This window comes from Ascaphus truei, chromosome 5 (genome assembly GCF_040206685.1).
Source record: "Ascaphus truei isolate aAscTru1 chromosome 5, aAscTru1.hap1, whole genome shotgun sequence".
NCBI classification, from domain to species: Eukaryota; Metazoa; Chordata; class Amphibia; order Anura; family Ascaphidae; genus Ascaphus; species Ascaphus truei.
The window spans coordinates 221,202,590-221,225,785 of NC_134487.1; the positions used below are offsets into that span (position 1 = coordinate 221,202,590).

At 42.9% G+C, this 23,196-nt stretch overlaps 1 protein-coding gene across 1 annotated transcript in view; it reads right to left on the reverse strand.

Annotated features, from left to right (window-relative positions):
• The window catches only part of DOCK2 (dedicator of cytokinesis 2), a 1,423,644-nt gene that overhangs the window by 228,646 nt on the left and 1,171,802 nt on the right, over window positions 1-23,196 (reverse strand). Inside the window, exons 37-39 of the mRNA XM_075599153.1 lie at window positions 16,958-17,048; window positions 14,710-14,829; window positions 12,311-12,400 (exon numbers count right to left, since the gene is read on the reverse strand). Of these exons, the coding sequence (XP_075455268.1) occupies window positions 12,311-12,400; window positions 14,710-14,829; window positions 16,958-17,048 (301 nt within the window). The remainder of the gene's footprint in view (window positions 1-12,310; window positions 12,401-14,709; window positions 14,830-16,957; window positions 17,049-23,196) is intronic.

A 23,196-nucleotide genomic window follows, 5' to 3' on the forward strand; every position in this document is an offset into this window, starting at 1 on the left:
AGTGGGGCATGTACATCAAGACAGGAGGATAAGGCAGAGTTGTAGTTCCTGACCAGGTTGTCAGGGTCTGAAGCAGAACTGAGAGAGGAGAGGGAGGATCGTAAAGTGGAATCAAAAGCTGGTAGGTTAATAGAGCGCAGGTTTCTGCAAAATGAGGGCTAGAAGGAGATGGACAGGGGGAGAAGCGAGAGAGAGAAAATGAGATGAGGTGATGGTCTGAGAGAGGAAATGCAGAAATCAGTGAGAGAAAAGTTGATTGGTGAAAACCAAGTCTAGGTAGTGGCCATCCTTGTGGGTGCTGGCTGCAGTCCACTGTTGAAGGCCAAAAGAAGAGGTTAGAGAAAGAAAGTGGGAGGCCCAAGGAAGAGAGGGATCATCAATATGGCAGTTGAAGTCCCCAAGGAGAAGAATAGGGGAGTCTGAGGAGGGAAAGAAAGAGAGCCAGGATTCAAAGTGAGAGAGAAAGGCAGAAGGGGATTGAACAGAGGTAGGTGGGCGATAGATGACCGCCACGTGGACAGGGAGAGGAGAGAAGATCACTATACGTATGTGAAATATGGAGAAAAGATCACATTGGTAAAATAAAATATTAATTTCTAAGGATCTGTACACAATTTATGCAAGAGGACATTTGTTAAAGGTTAAAGCAGTCAAACATATAGCAATGTGCCATTTGTTTAAATTTGTTATTACAGGTATGAAGCAGGGGGTCTCCGGAGCTGAACCCCATAATTTCAGCTCTGGGGACCCCCTGCTTCCAGAGATGCTTAACTCTGTAGGTGATGCCAGTATCTCTGTGGAGTTTAAATGTCCCGGTCACGCAAGCATATAAGGAAGCCACAAGGTATGATGTCACAGCTTCCTATTGGCCCACGTGATGTAGGACATTTAAACGCCATTTTGTTAGGCACACAGTTCCGTGGCTGCAGATACCAGTACGGAGGGTAGTATCTCTGGAAGTAAGGGGTCCCTGGAGCTGAAATGAACGCAGTTCAGCTCCGCTGACTTCTGCTTCAATCTTCTAATACAACATTAAAAAATGTTAATCGCGCAGTGCTACCCGTTTTGCTGCTTTAAGTTTGCCTAATGAAAACAAAACATTGACTGTTCAAGTTTTGTCTCTCTTTACATTATGCAGTAGATTTTGATTTGTTTTTGAGACCTGTTATTCTTTTCTAAATACATAAAAGAAAAAGACCAAGAACTAACTTACATACATTTTTAAATAGAAGCATATAACATTATACTTTACTTTCAGTTACCTTAAAGTTTATTTTTAACACCAAAACTCTACAATCATCCCTGCATTTTTGCTAGCCCAATTAAGCAATACGTGAAAAGATAAGAAAAGTTTTACCATACTGCTGCGGCTCATTTTATTCTAACACATTGCCGTTTTTTCCCTGGCTTTTTCCTGGAATGCGACGCCCTTCACCGGGAGCATGCCGCATTCATTTTGCGTTCTCAGCCACGGGTCATGCGCGGTTGACGCTCGGTTGATGCGTTTATTGAGAATGGTTCGGATTTAATAGGTTGCAATTCTTCGCGTGTCCGCCAGATGGCAGATATTCATGAATTGTAATGCGCATGCGCTTCAGTAATGTGTCGACTTGCAGGTGTTTCGTGTAAAAAAGATATCACAGTGTGCTATTGTAAATTGGCCTTGAGACTGAAGGAAGAGGTTGCAATAATGTATCAATTTAGGCTTTTCATATTAAAGAAAGACAAAGACCAGTTTCTGTTACCGTATTCTCCAGAGAGCCGCCGCCATGAGTGTTCAAATGCAGCCCGTTTTCCAAAAACCCGACAGAAGTTACGCGTATTTGATATGGGCCGCGATTAATGCAACAGATGATAAGATGGCAACAGTTGTTCAAATTTATCAGTATTTTATCGAAAACTATGACTTATACAAATTTTCGCTAGCTCCTCATAAGTGGAAGTGTGCAATAAGGAAAAGGTTATGTAGCGATCCCTGTTTTTATCATATTGAGCCACAATTTATTGGAGGGTATTGGTGTGTATCACCGGCTTTTTCCTGTATCTATGATCATGCAGACGGCAAAAGGCGAAAGGTCGTGTTAAAACCAACTAAGAAACGACAGTCGCTGCCAAGCAATGCACCAGCACCAGCACCGGTTTCCAATAACGGTCCCACCGTCAGTGACAACCCTTGCTGTCTGTCCAGCAAGCCTGAGCCGGATTTTGCGTGCAGTTTCGATCAAGCTTGCATGTACCTAAGCAATTTCCAGCCTCATCAGCTGACTACAGGTGTAGTAGTCCCACTGCCAACTATCGACGTGGATGATCAAGAACACTGGACTGGCAGTGGCCCAGCGCCGGCGCCAGCTGAATGGGAAATTCTATGGTGAGTATTGTTGCCGTATTATTTTCTGTGGTTTTTTTTTTTGACAATACAGTATCAATATCGGTGCGGTTCAAAAGTCAAGCGATTCTCCTGTGACCAATATCATTGGCTGAGCGGCTTCTCCAGTACTGTACTGCAGATACTGAACAATTGGTGGAACGCTAGGCGCATGCGCATTGGAACCTTCTTGAAACGCATATGCGTGTCATTACATCGACGGTAGGCGCATGCGCATGTGAACAGGAGACGCCTCCCGAGAAAATTATTGGTGGGACTGGCTGGGAACTTCTTTAGACCATTACAGTAAAACTTTTCTTTTTGTTTTTCCTCAGAAAAGAAAACGGCTAATGGAGGGATTTCGATGGATAATATCGCTTTGTGTAACAATGCCTGCACATTGCTGAATCGGATTTAAAAACCCATGTACCGGAGTCTACAGTTTAGTGTCCGTTGTTATTGATTAGGATAGAATACTGCACCTGAAACAGTACAGTATGCTGATGTTTTCCGGCCGTACAATATACAATACTTTTTTATATACAGTATACTGTGTAATAAACCCGAAAAAATAAAAACTATGCATTTATTCTACATGTGTTACAGTACTGTACATACAGTATGTGTCTTCTATACAGTGCCAGTACATACAGTACAGTACGTGTCTTGTATTTTTTTAATACTCTTGTACTGAGCATGCCTACAGTATACAGTACAGTATGCCTGGACAGTAGTGTACATTCTAGAAACACTGTATTTTGTTACAGTAGCAAAGGAGCCAATGGAACAATGTAAAACAAATCAACATGTTCTTTTATTGGTGGAGTAAGTACAAAAACATTTATTTACAAATACTGTACAATGTAGAAACATTTTAAGTGCACAGCAATTCAAAACATCAACAGGTGTATGGCTTACTGCTACAGTAGTGAAAACATTTATGTATAGAAAGTAAAAACATTTACAGTCAGTCAGTATGGTTTACAGTCACATGTTTTAAAAACAAATTCTTTATTCATAAAATATACAAAACGCAACATCTCCTTTATTAAAGAACGGCAAGTCAAAACATATACAGTGGGATGGTGTGCAAAACAGTCTGCACCAGTACAGTCCTCGAGGGCAGCAAACAGGCCCGGTTTTCAGGGTAACCTTTGAAAACCGTGCCTTTTTGCGGCCCTCAGGGACTGGAATTGTGCAGGTCCTGTGTGTGTGTACAGCAAGTTAAGACATTTCTGTATAAATACAAGTTAAAAAACACACAACAACATCTCCTTTATTTAAGTACAGCAGGTCAAAACATGTACAATACAGTTCAGCACAACAGTATGGTCTTACCTGTGATTAAAAAAAATCTTTATTCATATAATACAGTATACAAAACGCAACATCTCCCTTATTAAAGAAATATATACAGTACAGTGGGATGGTGTGCAAAACAGTCAGTCAGGCCTGCACCACTACAGTCCTCGAGGGCAGCAAACAGGCCTAGTTTTCAGGACAACCTTGAAAAACGGGTCTGTTTGCGGCCCTCCGGGACTGGAATTGTGCAGGTCCTGTGTGTGTGTACAGCAAGTTAAAACATTTCTGTATAAATACAAGTTAAAAAACACACAACAACATCTCCTTTATTTAAGTACAGCAGGTCAAAACATGGACAGTACAGTTCAGCACAACAGAATGGTCTTACAGTACCCGTGATTAAACCAGAAAGTCCACCAGATTGTCCGTCCATGGCCGATTCCTTGCATGGCGCAAAACGCCATTAATGCAGTCTCGAACGCCTTTCATTACAGGATCTGTAATTGTATAAAAGCACCGCAATTCCCCCAGAATGGTCTTTCTTAAATTGGCAGGAAGCGCCTTTTTTACGTGATTTCCTTCGTAGTTCACTCTGAAGGTCCAGTCTCAGTACAACGAGTAGGGCACATGGTGCTTAAAAAGTAACAAGGCATACTTGTGGGGTGCACCAGCACTCATCACCCTATACTTCTCCCTGAGCACCAGTGGCAGATCGCACAGGCTGATGTCGGGCACCGTATCGATGCGAGCGAATGTAGGTCTTCTGCGAGCGGGTGTGCTTGAGGCAACGGGCGAGGGTAGGTTGTCTGGGATAAAGCTTTCCTCCTGTCTTGGTCGCTGTATCGTCTCCTAGCGTGGTCTTGACAGGGTTGTCATGTCCTCCCCAACGGCATACATGTACACTACATCTTCTGGTTGAGGGGGTGTGCTTGGTGATGGAAGGGGGTCGATGCTCCCATTCATCACATCCATGCCACCCTCCTGCTCCGGCGTCGGGGAAACAGGGGCATGAACACCGAGCAAATGATGTATACCCGTTATGTCAGCCTCTATCTTCTCCATCCGTCGATCCATCCGTTGATCCATATGCTGCATCCGTTGATCCATATCTAAGATCCGTTGATCCATATGTAGCATGGTCTCCTGAAGCAGATCTATCTTTGCCAGCACAATAGAGTTCCCGGGGAGATCCACACTTATCCCATTCAGCATCCGGTCTAACGAGCTGCTTCTTGTGCATGGCGTGTGGACATCTGGGAGGACAAGATGGTGGTTCCATGGAGAGAAGCGGCAGCGTCGTCGAAGAAGGGTGGAGGAGGTGACCTGTGGATATCCGGTAGAGGAGAAGTGGCAGCGTTGTCGAAGAGGGATGGAGAAAGTAACCTTTGGATTTCCGGGTGAGAAGCAGAGTCGTCTAAGAGCAAAGGAGAAAGTGACACGTGGATTTCAGAGGCACCAGCGGCAGCGTCGTCGGATAGAACTGGAGAAGATGGCCTGTGGGTTTCCGGGAGGGCGGCGGCAGCGTCGAGGACGAGGGGTGGAGAAGACGGGCTGGAGATTTCCGGGACAGTGGTGGCAGAGTCGTCGAAGCGTATGGGAGGAAGTGGTCTGCGGGTTCGATGGGTTGGCTCCCATTCGTTTTGCGTCGAGAGTACATCACCGTATTTCTTCTTGACATAATAAGGCTGACGTCTATGAAAACCCTTAGCCTTTGGGGTCAGCAGAAGGTTTTCTTTATTGGTCTTAGCCTGTCGCTTTGGCATTGGCGTGGAAACAGCAACCGCCTTTCGCTTTTTCTGCATGACAGGCACGGCAGAGGCGAGTGGGTTCCTGCGTCCGTAGAATCGGGGTTGATCCATGGAAGCAGATGGCATAATGCAGTATCTGGACATGGGCAAGTTCAGATAAAGATCATTGAGTGGTGGGCTATGCAAAGTGTGTAACCTTTTATGCATGGCGGCGAGGTACAGGTGTTGAAAGTGGGCATACTCTAATGTGAGTCATTACCGTATAAATACACCATTCATTTTGTGGATTCACTGCACATTGAATACACATCGACTAAACATCGAATATACATTCTTGTGTTTGTATTTCTTTCTACTCGCAGCAATGCCTGTTAAAAAGATTTCCAAGGGTCTCAGCATGCGAATCAAGGAGATGTACACCGAATTGCTGCTATCCAACGCTGGTTAGCCACTTCTGGCCTCGTTGTGCCAGCAACCACCGTGAGCTATCATGCACACGGAATAAACAGAGAACGCAAAAGGGCACCAAGGGTAACTAACGCGTAAGTATATTTATACAACTTAAAAAAAAATTTTATATCAAATAATGTACTGTAGATCTACAGTACTGTATCTAATATTTTTGTTATTTCTGTAGATTTATATTACAACAGTATATATATTTTGTATATTTATATTACAACAGTACTCTGTATATATTTTGTATATTTAGATTTATTTTACAACAGTATATATATTTTGGATATTTATATTTTTATTACAACAATATATATATTTTGTATACTGTATTTGTATTTATATTAAAACAGTATATATATTTTGTATATTTATATTACAACAATATATAGATTTTGTATACTGTATTTATATTTATATTACAACAGTATATATATTTTGTATATTTATATTACAGTACAACAGTATACTGTATATATTTTGTATATTTAGATTTATATTACAACAGTATATATATTTTGTATATTTATATTACAACAGTATACTGTATATATTTTGTATATTTAGATTTATTTAACAACAGTATATATAAATTTTGTATATTTATATTAAAACAGTATACTGTATATATTTTGTATATTTAGATTTATATTACAACAGTATATATATTTTCTATATTTATATCTATATTACAACAGTATACTGTATAGATTGTTTTTCTTTACATTGTAGGGATACAACTCTTCTGGTGGACAAAATAAGTGAGGGGAATGATGAGAAGAGTGCATTAAGGGTCAAATACACTCTGCAGGAAAATCACAATCTCACTATATCCGAGACCAGCATAAAGAAGATGAGACGCAGCATTGGATGGAAATATGGACGTGTGAGGTTAGTACTGGACAGTACAGGAGGTAAAAATGTTGTTTATGAAACTGTACTGTACCGCTAAAATTATTTATTCCTTGTCATTACAGAGCGTACCCCATGATACAGAACGTAAACAAAATAAAAAGAGTGGTCCAGGCCCAGGCATGGATCGACAGTGGAGAAATTTTCCAGGATTGCAGCTTCACTGACGAGTCTACTGTGTCGCTGGAGAGATTTGCAACCTTTGCATTCCACAAAAAAGGATGCATATCTATGAAGCAGCGGCCAAAACACCCCGTGAAGCTGCATTTGTGGGGTGCCATCTCTAGGCGTGGACCAGGATGCATTGTCATCTTTGAAGGTAAAATATATAAAATATAATGTAGCCTTATGCACTGTACTTTACTAGTGTAGCCTTACTGTATGCACTGTACTGTACTATTGTGCAGTTTTTTGAGCACTTTTCTTTTCTTGTTATAGGAATCATGAATAAAGCTTTCTTCCAAGACACGCGAGTTCCCGGATGGTCACCGTTTCTACCAGGACAACGATCCGAAGCACACCGCTTCAACAGCGCATATCCTTGAGCGCGGTATCAACTGGGTGAAGACACCAGTGCGGTAACCGTGTCTCATTTTTTTCCCACTGTTTTTACTGTGTACTGTATCTCTTAAACTAATTGTCCTTTTTTTTCCAATGACAGATCGCCAGACTTCAATCCGATCAAAATGGTCTAGCATCAGCTGAAGGACCATATCCGGAAAGTGGTGAAACCCTCCAAAAAGGATGAGTTGGCGAAAGGCATACTGAGTTTTTGGAACGATGTACTCACCGTGGAACGCTGCAATAAATATATAGACCATATTGCGACTCTGTTGCACATTGTGATCGTGCATAATGGTATCAATTGGAGAAAAAGAACCCAGTCTTATAGCACTCATTCACAACAAATGTATAGTGATAAATTTAAAATACTTTATTAATAACTATGAATAAAAAATAGGGTGTTAAAACGTAATTAAATACTGTATAGAACAGCACGTGACTGTATCCTTAAGTGACCCACCCTGGTATAGGTGGGTGGATATGGTATGATCCCTGATTGGTACTAGAGATCAGATGCTATGAATTATAGCCTCCTAAAATATAGGAACGGAGCCAAAGAGAGCCCACCGGATTGACTGTCTCTAATAGAGTGTATCTAGACGTATAGTGCACTCTAAAAAGATACCCTCATAGTAATATGGCATGTACTGCGCTTAGTTAGACCTATAAATGTCTCCCCCCCCCCCCCCAATTAGAGATTGCACTGGTTTCTGTGTAAATTCACCAGCACTATAAGAGCTAGATCTCTATTGGGGACAAAAATTGCCTGTTCTCTTAGGTGCAGACTATTAGGCAAGAACTGAGATCGATAGTATAGTGTTAATGAGCTTACAGCAGCTATAGAAAATCACCAAAACACCTATAGTACTGAAAGTGGGGTGATGGTGATATCTGCTGTACTCTAAATGTTAGTGCAGTACCCCTTACAGTCTAGGCACAATATATGCTAAGCTGCCACACAAAACTGCTTTGCACTCAGAAGTAATCACCCTTAGCATAGCAGGGTCAGATAGAGCACAGTAGGTGGAGGCTAATGTATGAGCAACCTCCACAGTGTAGCGTGGGTAACTGTAATAGTAGCGCTGACTGTATGGGTTAATGTAGGCACATAGACAGCTGAGAAGCTACTCAGCAAAATAAAAATTCAGGTACTTGCCTGCACCAACGGCTAGTACTGAGGTGGGGTACACAGGGGGTTAATAATAAAGTGAGGTCAGAGCCCCAGAATCACCCCATCCCCCCTCACTAGGAGTAATGGGCAAGCATCAGGAAAGTAGTACTGTACTGTAGTATTGTAAGTACAGTATGATACAGGTAAGTATGGCACAGATTTTTTCTTTCCTAATAGTCAAAGTATGCAGTAGTTACAGTTTTTTCTTTACAGAGAGAGCAGCACCAGCCATCTGGTTACATAGTATTTAACAGTAGTCAGTAACTGCCTACTAACTGCTCAATTTTTTTCTTTCCAGAGAAAGCAGCACCAGCCATCTACAGTAGTACTACACATCACACAATGCCATAATACAGTACGCACATAACTGCGCTATTTTTTTGTTTTCTTGTCATTTCAGGAAAAAAGGGTGGCCTGGGGGGAGGTGGGGTGTTGTGTCCAGTCTAATCTGTTTGTACAGTCAAATGTACAGTATATAAACAGCAGTAATGATGTACACAAAACCTCTCCCCTCTCAATGAACTACTGTACTGTACACAGAATGAGGAACAAGATAAAGACGGAAAAAATAATATTACTCTATATATATATATTATACATTACAGTATATATTATTAAATAATATTCTTATAAATGTGCATTATTCATGTTTATCCATGTTTTACAAATGTTTTCTAAATATTTATCCAATTTCAATCTGCCAGAAGAACTTAATAAAGACTGCATTATGTATTATTCATGATTATTTTTATATTTGTATTTTTTGGTTCCTGATAAAATAAAATAAATATTTATTTACATTCCTGCTAATCATAATCATTGACAACACCCCCCCCCTCCCACACCTACAGTACACCAATGAATAAGAATGAATGACAAAACAACATGAATCAGTTAATGGTTTTTTTAACTCTCAATTCTCACAATGCTGTGCAGATTTACATTTCAAAATCGAGAAGGGATTTTCCAAAGCGTTACCGTAAACAAAGCCTCGAAGGGTTGGGGGTGGTGGGGTGAGTCATGTGCAGTAATCAGCTAGCTCCCATCTCAAAGAGGATTACACGCAGGCGCAGTGAGGTGATTTACGCTCGGCTAGGGACGGATTAAAAACACAATGACTAGCTTCAGACTAGCTTCAAAATGAATGACTCTGTGGGGGGGGGGAGTTGTGTGAGTCATGCGCAGTAAACAGCAAGCTCCCATCTCAAAGAGGATTAGAGTACACGCAGGCGCAGTGAGGGGATTGACGCTCGGCTAGGGACGGATTACATATCGTAATATCAAGATTGTTTTTGCAGGCTTGTGGATAAAATAACAGTTGAAAATTATAATTTAACATTTTTTTTGGGGGGGCACTCAAGCAAGCAGTGGTGGGTGAAGTTACAGATGCATGAGCATTAATCAACTAGCTCCCATCCGAAAGAGGATTACACACAGGCGTATAGAGAGGTGATGCTCTGTGCAAATCAAATTCGAGAAGGGATTTTCCAAAGCGTTACCGTAAACAAAGCCTCAAAGCTCCCATCTCAAAGAGGATTACACGCAGGCGCAGTGAGGCTTTGTAGCTCGGCAATGGACAGATTAACAACACAATGTCAAGATTCAGAAAATTAATGACACTGTGGAGAGGGGGGAGTTGGGTGAGTCATGCTCAGTAAGCAGCTAGCTCCCATCTCAAAAAGGATTAAAGTACACGCAGGCGCAGTGAGGTGATTGACACTCGGCTAGGGACGGATTACACAGACTAGAGTGCAGTAATTTCAAAAGGCAGTTCATCATAATAATTTGATCCCTACACCACCAAATACAGTACATAAAAAGCACACAAATCAACCATGTGCAGGCAAACGCACAGATTGAATATCGTAATATCAAGATTGTTTTTGCAGGCTTGTGGATAAAATAACAGTTAAAAAATTATAATTAAAAAAAAAATTGGGGGTGGCACTCAAGCAAGCAGTGGTGGGTGAAGTTACAGGCGCATGAGCAGTAATCAACTAGCTCCCATCCGAAAGAGGATTACACACAGGCGCATAGAGAGGTGATGCTCTGTGCAAATCAAATTCGAGAAGGGATTTTCCAAAGCATTACCGTAAACAAAGCCTCAAAGCTCCCATCTCAAAGAGGATTACACGCAGGCGCAGTGAGGCTTTGTAGCTCGGCTATGGACGGATTAACAACACAATGTCAAGATTCAGAAAATTAACGACTCTGTGGAGAGGGGGGGGTTGGGTGAGTCATGCGCAGTAAGCAGCTAGCTCCCATCTCAAAAAGGATTACACACAGGCACAGTGAGGCTTTGTAGCTCGTCTATGGACGGATTAAGAACACAATGGCAAGATTCAGAAAATTAACGACTCTGTGGATTTTCAAATCCTTGAGCTAGCCTTGTTTGTGTTCGTGGGGGGGGGGGCTACAGGGTACAGCTGCATGAAGTTCAAAGCTAAAGACATACTTTAATTTCAAAAGGCAGTTCATCATAATAATACACCCCCAAATACAGTACATAAAAAGCACACAAATCAACCATGTGCAGTCAAACGCACAGGGTCGCAGTCAAAAGCTACAGCACAGATTGAATATCGTAATACAGTAAGATGGTTTTTGCAGGCTTGTGGAGAAAAAAAAATTACAATAAAAAAAATATTAAAATTCACTCACTCAGGCAAGCAAGCAGTGGTGGGCGAAGTAACAGGCGCATGCGTAGTAATCACCTGCTGTCAAGCAGGAATGTGATTGAAACCAGACACACATTCAAATGAATGGTGTGGGAGAGATGTACTGCATTGTAGAGAAGAAAAGGATTTGAACTACCCTGCAGTGCAGTTAATTATCCTGAGCGAGGGGAGAGCGCTGTACACTGGCGACACGTTTTATCCTGACTTGGCTAGTTCCGCAAGCCGGGAGATTTCCCGGCTTGCTAGCCAAATCCCCTCGGCGTGCCGCGCGTCACCGATGCGCGGTCACGCTTCATCGGGTGCCTGCGCCCATGCGCGCGTGCCCAGGGCTCCCCGAGGGAGCCCTGGTGTCCCGCGATGTGGGGGACGGCGGTGGGGGGTTCCGGGGGACCCGGCAGACCCGGAGAGGGGAGAGGGAAGCCCGGATCGGAGGACCGCTCCTCCGAGGCTTCGGCGCGCGCACGGGACACACCGGCGCGTGCCCGGTTACTGTCGCGGCCGAGACCGGGTAAATGTAAGAATAAACTCGGCCGCGACAGTATATGCTGAAATGTGACACTGTTACTGTACTGTACACAGCTATGCGTTTCAACAATTTTCAAATTAGACATACTGTACAGCAGCACAGCACTGCAAATGCATGTATACTTTAAATATGCAAATTTACAATTACTGCGCGCGCACACACAGACTGTGTACTGACGTAGGTTGAACCGCGAAGGTATTAGACTTCCAAGACAACTGCTCGCAAACGCGCCCCTGAGTTTTTACACAGAATTGCAGACATAAAATGCTAATATCACGAGCGCTAACATAACGCAATTCACTCCGGGCGAAAAAAACAAAAAAACGCACCTAACCGGGATAATCTGAGAGCTGCGGATCTAGCCGACTTAGACTCAGGTCGGCCGCCACTGTACATGTTTACCATAAATCTGCTCAAACACAAGTTGGGAGAAATTTTATTGCACATGCACATGCATATTGTACATACATGTTGTTCTACCACTAGCACAAGATTTGCTTCTTCAAATTTTATACAAACCTGCAAAAGCACAAAGCTAAAAGTTTATAGTATGTTTACTTCAAATTATTTTGCAACAAAGGTTCTTACCAGACACTGGCTTAGAAGCTCATAGTCAAAGATTTCCATTTCATACTGGTCTGCCAATTGCTTGCACAGTGATATTGCTTCCTCCCACATCTGAAATGTAATAATTATATACTGAAAATTTGAAGTTTTGTCCAGTTGAAACATGAAGACAATGATTTGCTCTACCGAATCCTTGAATAAGATGTTTTAGTCCACTGGGTAAAATAAAATACAAAATCAAATGACTAAATTATGAACCTGACTATCTTTTCTCTAATACTGCTTTCTCCAACTACTTCATGGTACAAACTGGTTGAAATGAGTTAGTTCTTACAAAGTACTAAGGTCAAGATTCAAAAATCTGTGTTACCTGGCACTGCAGTGTGACCCCACCAATCTATCATTGGTTTGAATTGCAGTTGACCACAAAATTACACATTAAAAGTATTTTTTAAGGAAGTGCACAATCTTCTTAAATTGATATTTGGGGGTCGGAACATGGGAAAAATGATTTCCGTAATGAATTTACTGTAATAATATATAATTATTGCAATATCAAAATACAAAGTATTTCAAATACATTAGTTGAAAAATTACCATATCAAAACATTGAGGGCTAGATCTACAGATCTCCGTTAGTGACTTAATGAGCCATAAGCTTCAGTTAATCTCGTTAAGTGCTAACGGGGATCAAAACTCACTAACAATGCATGAAGTGCTGTTTTCAGGCGTGATGAGCACTTGCGTTACTATAATGGATGTTTGTGCTAATTATATGCAAAAGAGGTGTTCCCTTTAACAACACACACCCACAGAGCTCCGGAAACGCAGGAATTTAACATTATGTTAGTAAAGTCAAAGCTAAACTTGGCGTTACTCACATCCAGACCCTAAAATAGGTATTTTACAGGGTCTGGATAAGTGTAAGACCACAGTGAGATTTATTAAACTACCATATTGCAATTTACAGGGTAAGTTACAGGTAATGAAAAACCTATTAAGGGTCTTGATGGGCGTAACGCCACCTTTGTGTAAGACAGGCATAACACCATGTTATTTGAAGCAAACGCAAGGCAGTGCTAATTTAACAATGCGTTAAGCCTATGCTAATGAGATCACTAAGGGCCATTGGTTTTGCTTTTATTTAGCTTTGTGGATACCCATTAAACTGAGGAAAACTAACAGACATTACCTATTTAAGTAATGATAACTTTATAATAACTTTATTTATATAGCGCTTTTCTCACAGTGTGACTCAAAGCACTTCACAGTTACAAAATGGGAAAAAGAAGAACACCATATAAGGTTATAAAAGAGACCAAACACAAGGAAAGATACAATACAGGATGGAATGGTACTGTAGCTATTAAATGCCAGGCAGGTTGTGGTTTATTAATTAAATCCCTGAGTAAACAGGTAGGTGTTGTCAGTTTTTATAGAATTCAGGAGAGCAGAGCTCTCGAATTGTACGAGGCAGACTGGTCTAAAGAGAGGGAGCAGCGTGGCTAAAAGTTCGGGCCCAAAAGGGAAGCAAGGAGATTCTGGGAACTGTTAGGAGTCCTTCATCTGCAGATTGAAGTGAGGGACTGGGATTGTAGGGTACTAGAAGCTATTTCAGATAGCTGGGACCCTGGTCATGTAATGCTTTGAATTTCAACAAGCAATCTTGAAATTAATTTGCCTTTATTACAGGCAGCCAGTGCAGAGAACAGGCCTGGTTAGTTAACACTAGATGAAAACAAAAGAAAAAACAGCGCAATAGTGTGCGGTGTCCGCAGAGATTCACAAATGTCCATAAAAACAATCAATTGGCACTGAAACGCGCCTTCCTACGCGTTTCGTAATAGAGTTGCTTCGTTCCAGTGCTAATTGATTGTTTTTATGGACATTTGTTCACTACAAGTGAAAATTTCTGCGGACACCGTACACCAGTCTTTTCCGGTGAGAGACACGACGGAACTTTGGTGACGTCATCAGAGGTCTGCCGCGAGTCGGATATATGCATCCAGCGAGGAACAGAGCTGCTAAGGATTCAAGTGAATATCCTCTCCTTACCTGACGACCTATACACCAGCTGAGGTTCCAAAGACGGCTCCCTGTATTGGTTTTAAGTTGTTTATTTTTTTTAGTTATTGTACATTGAGCTGTTTTTATTTAATCACATAATTATCACTATATCACTGTCTTGAGCGCGGTATTGTTCACTTTTTTGTTGCCACTGGTTAGTTAACAACCTGGCTGCAGCATTCTGCACCGTAGCCCAGATTTAACGGAGCTCTGTGGATCTACCCCAGAGACCGTATTCTTTATTCATCTTAAGTATGCAGGAAATAACCTCAATAATAAACATTCAATAAATAATGGGATTGCTGAAGTATATTTAAAAATACATTATAAGCAGGGTAGTTTTGAAACCATACCTTTCCTTTGTCGAAGTAGCCAATAATGACTCCATACAAATTCTCTTTCAGATGACGGTGTGTCTGTGAACTCTGGAATTCAGGAATTCTGACCTCAGGGGAGCACTGCTCATCTGACCACTGAGGAAAAAGAATGCATATTAAACTGAGGCCAAACCAAAACATATTTCAGTTGTGTGCATATTTTATTGTGACACCAAACTATAAAATGTACAGGACTTCATTAAGTTGTCCTGTTTCAGAACATGGTAATATAAATCACTTAGCATTTATGCAGTAATTAAAGCCTATCCCACCTGGTCACAGCATCCATTCATTAGAATGGTACTCACATCTTCCCAACCAAAGAGAACATGGTATTGCAGCATAATGAAAAGGAGCATTTAAAATATGCAGTTACACTATCATTGTAGAATTTGTCCATCAAAAGGGAAACAATGAATTTATCTAATACAAACATTAACATTCATACAGTATAGGTTTACGATCAGTATTTCCTTAAATAATCAAAGTTGTCCCATTCGGTATTTAATGTCCACACCCAATACTGTCATTCTTTACTTCAGTTCATATTAAGATCTCATGTCATAGTGGGAAAAGGGATAAAGAATTGTTTCAGGCACCACATGACATGCAAATCCAAAATGGATTCCCTACCAAAGGTGTTTTCTGTAACTTAAGTTACTAGCAGGTAAATCAAACTCTATTCAGTGGTAAACCAATATAAATGTATTATGCCACTGCTTCAAAGACTTTCTATCTGCAAAAAAAAGGATACCATATAAGTAAAGGGAATTTATTTTCCCCTTATGAGTTATCATTGGATATCTGAGGTTTTTTGTTTGCCTTCCTATGGATCAATAAGTAGGTATAGCTATAGGATAAAGTATCTGTTGTCTAAATTTAGCATAGGTTGACCTTGATGGACGTACGTCTTTTTTCAACCTCATCTACTATGTAACTCTGTAACTATGTAACTATATATCATATGGCCAACGCCTATTGACATCCTTTTAAAATACTGTAGTAGCCTCTCGTGGAAATGAAGATGGCTTCTGCAATTTATATTTAAGACAACAGATGTTGCCATTGTAACAGCTGATGTCAGTGAAATACTAAACAAGTATAACTAGCAAAAAAGTTAAGTAAACAAAAAGCACAGTAAAAGCAAGAAAAAATATAAGAAATCTATAGTTCCCAGGACAAAAAAAGTCAAAAGAAAGGAATATGCCAAAAAAGGTTTAATGAGCAAAAAACACAAATAAACGATATGTAAGTGCAGAACACAACCACAACACATCAAAAGAAAATCAGGAGAAAAAAAACAAGGAAAGGAAGGGAGGGAGGGATGGGATGGGGTGGGAAAAAGTACAGGGGAAGGGGGGCGGCAATGTTTCAGGGTAAACAAACCCCTTCTTCAGGCTTGTTCCCAAGAGACAAAAATGTGTCTAATAGTACTTCCCTATCCCTGTAAAATTCTCCCTATAGAAATAATAATATAAAAAGAATAATATAGAAAGAATCATACAATAAAGAAAGAAGCCCCAATGCACATCCAATATGACACATTATTTGTTCATTACTATATGTTTTTTCTATATTATTTCTTCAGTGGAAGAAATACAAAATGACAGTATAACATTGGCAGTATAGGACCTGCTGATCGTGTCTACAGTACCTTGATGTGGTTTGCAGGTTTGAAATGTTTTGGCCAAAAGATTGAACTAAATGGCCCATACTTATGAGAAGAAAAAAATATAGAAAAAAACATCTTATAATGAACTAAATAATTTGTCAGATTGAATGTGCATTGGGCTTCTTTGTTTATTGCACTATACTTGAGGTCACTTTCCCAGTGGCACCCCAATAGTCCAAAATATATAAATATATAATATTGTGGGTGTGGATTTTGAGCATGCTAAAATTATCTATGTATAATTTTTAACGATAACAATACCTGGATGTCTTGGTACACACCACATAAATACACACTTCTGTATCCGTGGCACCCCAAAATGACAATACCACAGAAAAAGTGTGTCTGAAATTTCACTTGAGAGTTTTATTAAATTAGCATTGAACAAAACAACACAACTTCATGACAGCAAAGCTTATAGAACATTGGGGCTCTGGTTTCACAGAAGCAATATATTATGAAGAACATGACAAGGCAGCTGTGAAGTGATTTACACAGTACATTACACTTAAACATAACTATGCACATTAGGCTGAAAAACATTTTTCTAACCTTCAGGAGCCTTGTATGGAGCAGAAGAGAATACGCAGCTTCGGTGTAATTCTCACAATCCAAATGAAGATCTCTCAGTTTATACAAGTACCTGTAACCCGAAATTACAAAAGTTATGGAGGGGAAGAGTATAAAAACTAAAAAACTAAAATAATACAAGTGAAAGTGCTACCTGAAAGATTCTGAGTGTGATTATAATTACCCATTTTAACTAATTTCTTGTACAAATAAGCCTGGGTAAAGAAAGAATACAGACCATTTCACCTGCACTGTACAGCAGTAGCAAACAAGACACAATTAGGTACAATACTGTAGATGTATATAATAAAAAAAATCTGAAAAGAAGCTTATGTCACGAAATGGAAATAACATAAATGTGTGGTTTTGGTTAGAAGACAGATGATAGCATGACTGAATGTCCTTCTATTCCATTGAATTCCAGAGGCGAATGTATGTAATACGACTGCAGCTGGAAAATGTCAGAATAAAACCCCCCGAATATACAGTACAGCAATGTTCAAAGAGAATGTATACAGTATGGTTGGGAGAGGAACATTTTAAATAAGACTCCGGTTGTATGCAGATTTTGGTCTACTGCAGCAGACAAAAAAAAGTACAAATATAGTTGGCGATCCATTGTGTCATTGTTCTTCCATGCTAATAGCCTTCAAATAAGCATCTTTGCTCTTTTAACATGATTAAAACCATTCCCAACAGTCTTGCCTACTATCATACTGGTAGCCATGTTCTTTTTTTGTTTTAGTTTTTATTGAATTATTTTGTACAATACAAACAAATAGGTAACAAAAGTAAGACAATAGAAAGAAGGGAAGAAAAAAAAGAAAGGGAGAACAGTTAAAACAAAAGAAAATGGATAAAGACAGGTAAAAGGCAAGGAGGAAAGAAATGAAAAGGAGGGAGGATGTTACCAGAGATAATCAGGTAGTGTCCTTCAGCTTTACTGAAGCAATACAAAAATATGAGTCACATACAGCGGGAGCAGCTCAAAACATGGAGTCAGAATGATATGGAAGTAATGACGGAGTGAGGCAGGATGGGGGATTAAAAATGGGAAGACCGTACCAATTCAAAGTGTGAAGATGGAGCTAAATTGGGAGAATCAAAAGGAGTCCAGTTCTTATAGTATGCTTCTGCCTACTTCTGAAAATTGCAGTAAGTATTAATGATATTTTCCTCTTAACCTGCATAAATTAAGGGGAAGCTGGTGATTTGCAATTTGATGCAATACAGCATGGTTTTCAGACTTTTTTGGTTAAGGAACCCTAATGTATAACGATATTGTGAAATTGCATGGCTGCGCTCAGGTGCATTGTAAGTAGAGAGGAGCGAATCTGTACAAATCTGTTTCCCCGGATTTTCTTTCATTTTCCACCCAAAATCCGTTTTGAGGTGTAAAATCGCAAACGGATTTGGTCGGTTTTAACCAACGCAGATTCATCCAAAAACGCCATTGGATAAAACTGTGGACGGATTTGTAGAATCCAATCCGCGGATTCAGCAATCCATTGGTGGATCCACGGATTGGATTCTATAAATCTGTCCACGGGTTGTGGAATCCACAGAGTGTATTGGTAATAATAATGAAAAAATCCACAAAACATGAGTCGTCCTTTTTGAGATTGATCCGCAGAAATCCGCGGACCAAAGGAACCGGCCGATATGCTGCGGATCCAAATCCACCCCCAAAATGTGCCCATCTATTTGTAAGGCATTCTAACCCTCTCATAGCAAGTCTGAGATCAGGTGCTTTGAAAGGAACCCAAACCTCTCTAATAGTGTGTCGGAGATCAGATGCATTGTAAAATCTTCTTTATGTGGTATATTTTTCAAATGACCTAAAAATTTCATGGAACCCTTCAGAGTTACAAGAAACCCCCTGTTAAAAACTGCCAGAACTGTATGAGATGTTAACTTAATATTGTTTTTATTTGTATCAACAGGGGGTCTTCAGCCCAGCAAACGGAAACAAAAATCCCTACAGAGATCCATTGTTCAAATGAAACACTTTGTCCTAAAAAAGACATGGACAGACCCCCATTATACTGCTGCGGCACAGTTTATTCGAGCATTTGCCCGTTCTGTGCCGCAGCAGTAGCCTGGCGCGCGCCCGAGAGTGACGGGCGCGCGCCGAAGCAGCGGAAGAGCGCCCTCCGATCGGGGCGCTCTCCCTACCGCTGCCGGGTCCGCCGGGTCCCCCGGAACCCCCTGCCGCTGTCCCGCGATCGCGGGACACCAGGGCTCCCTCGGGGAGCCCCTGGACGCGCGTGCAGGGGGCGCACGCTCCCGAAGACGCGTGACCGCGCGTCTATGACGCGCGGCACGCCGAGGGCCGGCCACTAGCAAGCCGGGAAATCTCCCGGCTTGCGGATCTGGCCGCAGTGTAATAAACTGTGTCGCCAGTGTACATGTAGCCAGCTCCCCCTTGCCCCCTTTACCTCCGATGCGGGTGCGGGAAGGGGGAGGCTACGGCTGATCTGCCAGGACTGCGGGCGGAGTAGGGACTGCAGGGAGCGCCAGATAGAGCCGGACGGCGGGCGACCAAGTCTCCGGAGCTCCGCGGCGCACTTGACATCAAGGGCCGCCATTTTGTTGTGCCTCGCGCATACGTAGTACGGCACGAGCGGCGGCCATTACACAGGCTCCGCAAAGGAAACCTAGGAACAACAAGTCCCAGCAGCCTCAGGGGTTGCAGCACCACATGAGGGAGCACAGCCAATAGGGTTGTGGTATCCCTGGCCAGAGCAAGAGATACCTTTGGTGCGCTAAGGACCATGCCAGTCGGGAGCAGGATGCAGAGGAGAGAGGTAGTGTCCCAGGTGCCAGTAGCCCTGGGACCATGTCAGCTTTCACCTGTAGGCCCCAGCTAATTCACGACTCACAGTAGGTACCTGTGTGTAGATCAGCACAAGGTCCTGCCCCCGTCATGCATCTCACGACGTTACCAATGACGCGCGCTTGCCACAACCTGTGCCCAGGCACCGCGTTGCTGGAAGGGCAGACACCACAGGGACCGTTCCCTGGCTCTGCCCCAGTGACACATCCCGCGACGTTACAGGTGACACACGTCAGCCACATCCTGCGTGCAGGCGCCGCCCCGCGAGGAATACTGACACCGCCTCCAGGTCCCGCCTCTGATGACAGGGGCAGTGCACAGCACATGCAGAATATGTGCAGACGCTGCATGGTTACAGGCACTCAAGGGGTTAACGGGAACACTTTGTTACGCCGGTGCTGCCCGCAGACCAGACCCGTCCCCTGTGCTGAGGTGGGACGTAGGGATACACGCACCGGCAGCAAAGGGAGCGCGTCCGGAGTGTGGTGTTAGTGTTGCCAGGCCAGGTATAGTAATGAAGACAATACTTGCCGGTACCGGTAGTAGAGAAGGAGTAGTTATTGCCGTTGCCAAGATCAGGGATAGGAGAGTTGCGGATGATCGAAGGTATAAGCCGTGTTACAGGAATGCCAGAAGTCACGAAGTCCAAGTAGAGCCGAAGTCGAGAGCCAGAGGGGGTAGTCGTCCAATCCGCGTCAATACCTGAGGAGTCACTGAGAGAGTAGTCAAATGCTTCCATACAGAACTATGTCGAGCGATGAGTGATGGGAAGCACAGGCATAATAAAGCTGGGCAGGCCAATGGGAAAAGGGGGCAGGCCTGGAGGACTGCAAGGAGTCCTCCCTGATAGGAGGGAGGTGTTACAGCCCAGCTGAGTGTAATCATTGATTTGCATGGAACTGTGTGATGCTTTGGGGCGACGCCTCACTGCAGGAGCAGTGGTTAAAAGTGCTCTGTTAGGCGTGTGCTCTGTAAGCTGGGAATGCATGCACATAACGTCTGAGGCTGGCGTGCGTGTAGGTGTGTGTGCAGGAGGGCGTGGGCGCGCCCGGCGCTGAGCAGAGGAGTCGCCGAGTGGAGTGATCCCGCGACGGCGGCAGGGGCGAGGAGCCGTGGAGGATGGTAAGGCAGGATTGCTTTGTGGATCCAGGGGCTCCCTGCGGAGAGAGGGTGCTCTGTGTGGGAAGCGAGGAGAACGCCGATTCCAGACAGTACCCACCTCTTCAGGAACGGCCTCAGGACGGTCAAGAACGGTTTCTCTGGAAACTTCTTCCTGAAGGACTTAAGAAGGGCTGGGGCATGAATGTCCTTTGAAGGTACCCAGGATCTCTCTTCAGGGCCAAAGCCCTTCCACTGCACCAAGAACTGGAGCTGACCCCTGGATAGGCGAGAATCCAAAAGAGAGTGAACTTCGTATTCCTCGTTATTTTGTACCGTAATGGGATCCGGTTTACAAGTCTGATCCGGAAAGAAGTGACTGGAGATAAATGGTTTTAAGAGAGACACATGAAAGACATTGGGAATCTTCATACTGGGTGGTAGTTGGAGCCGGAATGCCACAGGATTGATTTGTTCGCAAATAGGGAAGGGTCCCAGGAACTTAGGTGCCAGTTTAGGAGATGGTACCTTGAGGTGGATATTCCTAGAGGAGAGCCATACCAAATCCCCTGGTTTGTAACTGGGCGCCGAACAACGACGACGATTGGCCTGTAATTTCGATCTGCGGGAGGAGTTGAGAAGGGTAGACTGAATCCTGGATCATGCGGTTTGGAGGGAAGAAATGCGTTCATCTACGGCTGGTACTCCAGAAGGAATGTTGGGGATGGGAAGACAGGGAGGGTGGAACCCATAATTTATAAAGAAGGGTGACTCCCGGGTGGACTCGTTTTTTGCTGAATTGACGGCATACTTTGCCCAAGAGAGGAGTTGAGCCCAATCATCCTGGAAATCGGATATAAAACATCTCAGGTACTTCTCCAGGGATTGATTGATTGATTGATTGATTCTCTCCGTTTGTCCATTGGACTGAGGATGATAGGCGGAAGAGAAGGAAGAAGAGATGCCCAATCTCTTCGTGAAAGCTCTCCAAAATTTGGATACGAACTGAGAACCTCTGTCAGACACAATGGACGAAGGGATCCCATGAATCCGGAAAATCTGCTCCGTAAAGATATCAGTAAGGGCGAGGGAGGTGGGTAATCCTTTAAGTGGAATGAAATGGGACATCTTCGAGAACCTGTCCACGACCACCAAGATAGTGTTCATTCCTCTGGACCTGGGCAACTCCATGATGAAGTCCATAGAAATGTGGGACCAGGGGCGGTCGGGAACTGGAAGGGGTAACAGAAAACCCTGAGGCTTTTGACGGAGAGTCTTGCTTTGAGCGCACGTGGGGCATGCGCGGGTAAACTCCAGAATATCTTGAGACATCTTTGGCCACCAGAAATTCCGACGAATGAGATCAGTAGTCTTCTTAAAACCTGGATGACCTGCAGATTTAGAGGAGTGACCCCAAGACAGGACCTCTGGAACAAATTTGGATGGTACAAAGAGTTTGTTGTCGGGAACGACCAAGTCCTTGGGAATGCGTCTCTGGGAGTGCAAAATCTTGTCAAGATTCTTGAAAGTAGACGTGGCGAGAATCCTCTCATGTGGAAGGATAGTCTCCAACGATTCCTCTGGCCTCTCTTCAGAAGAATGTATACGGGAGAGTGCGTCTGCCTTTACGTTCTTGGTCCCGGGAATATAGGACAGGTGAAAATCGAATCGAGAAAAAAAAAGAGCCCAACGAGCCTGTCGTGGACCAAGGCGTCAAGCGTTCTCTATGTAAAGAAGGTTCTTGTGGTCCGTGAGAAAAGTAAATGGCTCTTTTGACCCCTCCAGCAGGTGTCTCCACTCTTGAAGAGCCATCTTCACGGCCAGAAGTTCCCTGTTACCCACGTCATAGTTCCTCTCGGCAGACGAGAATTTCTTGGAAAAATATGCACAGGGATGTAACTTATATTGGGGCGTGGATCTCTGGGAAAGAACGGCACCAGCGCCGCAATCAGAAGCGTTGACCTCCAGGACGAAGGGAAGTTCGATGTTGGGATGACGGAGAATAGGTGCGGATATAAAGGCTTCCTTGAGTGTCTCGAAGGCGGAGATGGCCTCGGGTGACCAAGCAGAAGGATCAGCTCCTTTTTTGGTGAGCGCAGTGAGGGGTGCCACAATGGTGGAAAAACTCCGTATAAACTTACGATAGTAATTAGCGAACCCTAAAAAACGTTGTATGGCCTTGAGAGAGTTGGGTCTTGGCCATTCAGTGACTGCTTGAAGTTTACCGGAGTCCATCATAAACCCCTCATCGGAAATGATATACCCCAGGAACGGAGTAGAGGTCATA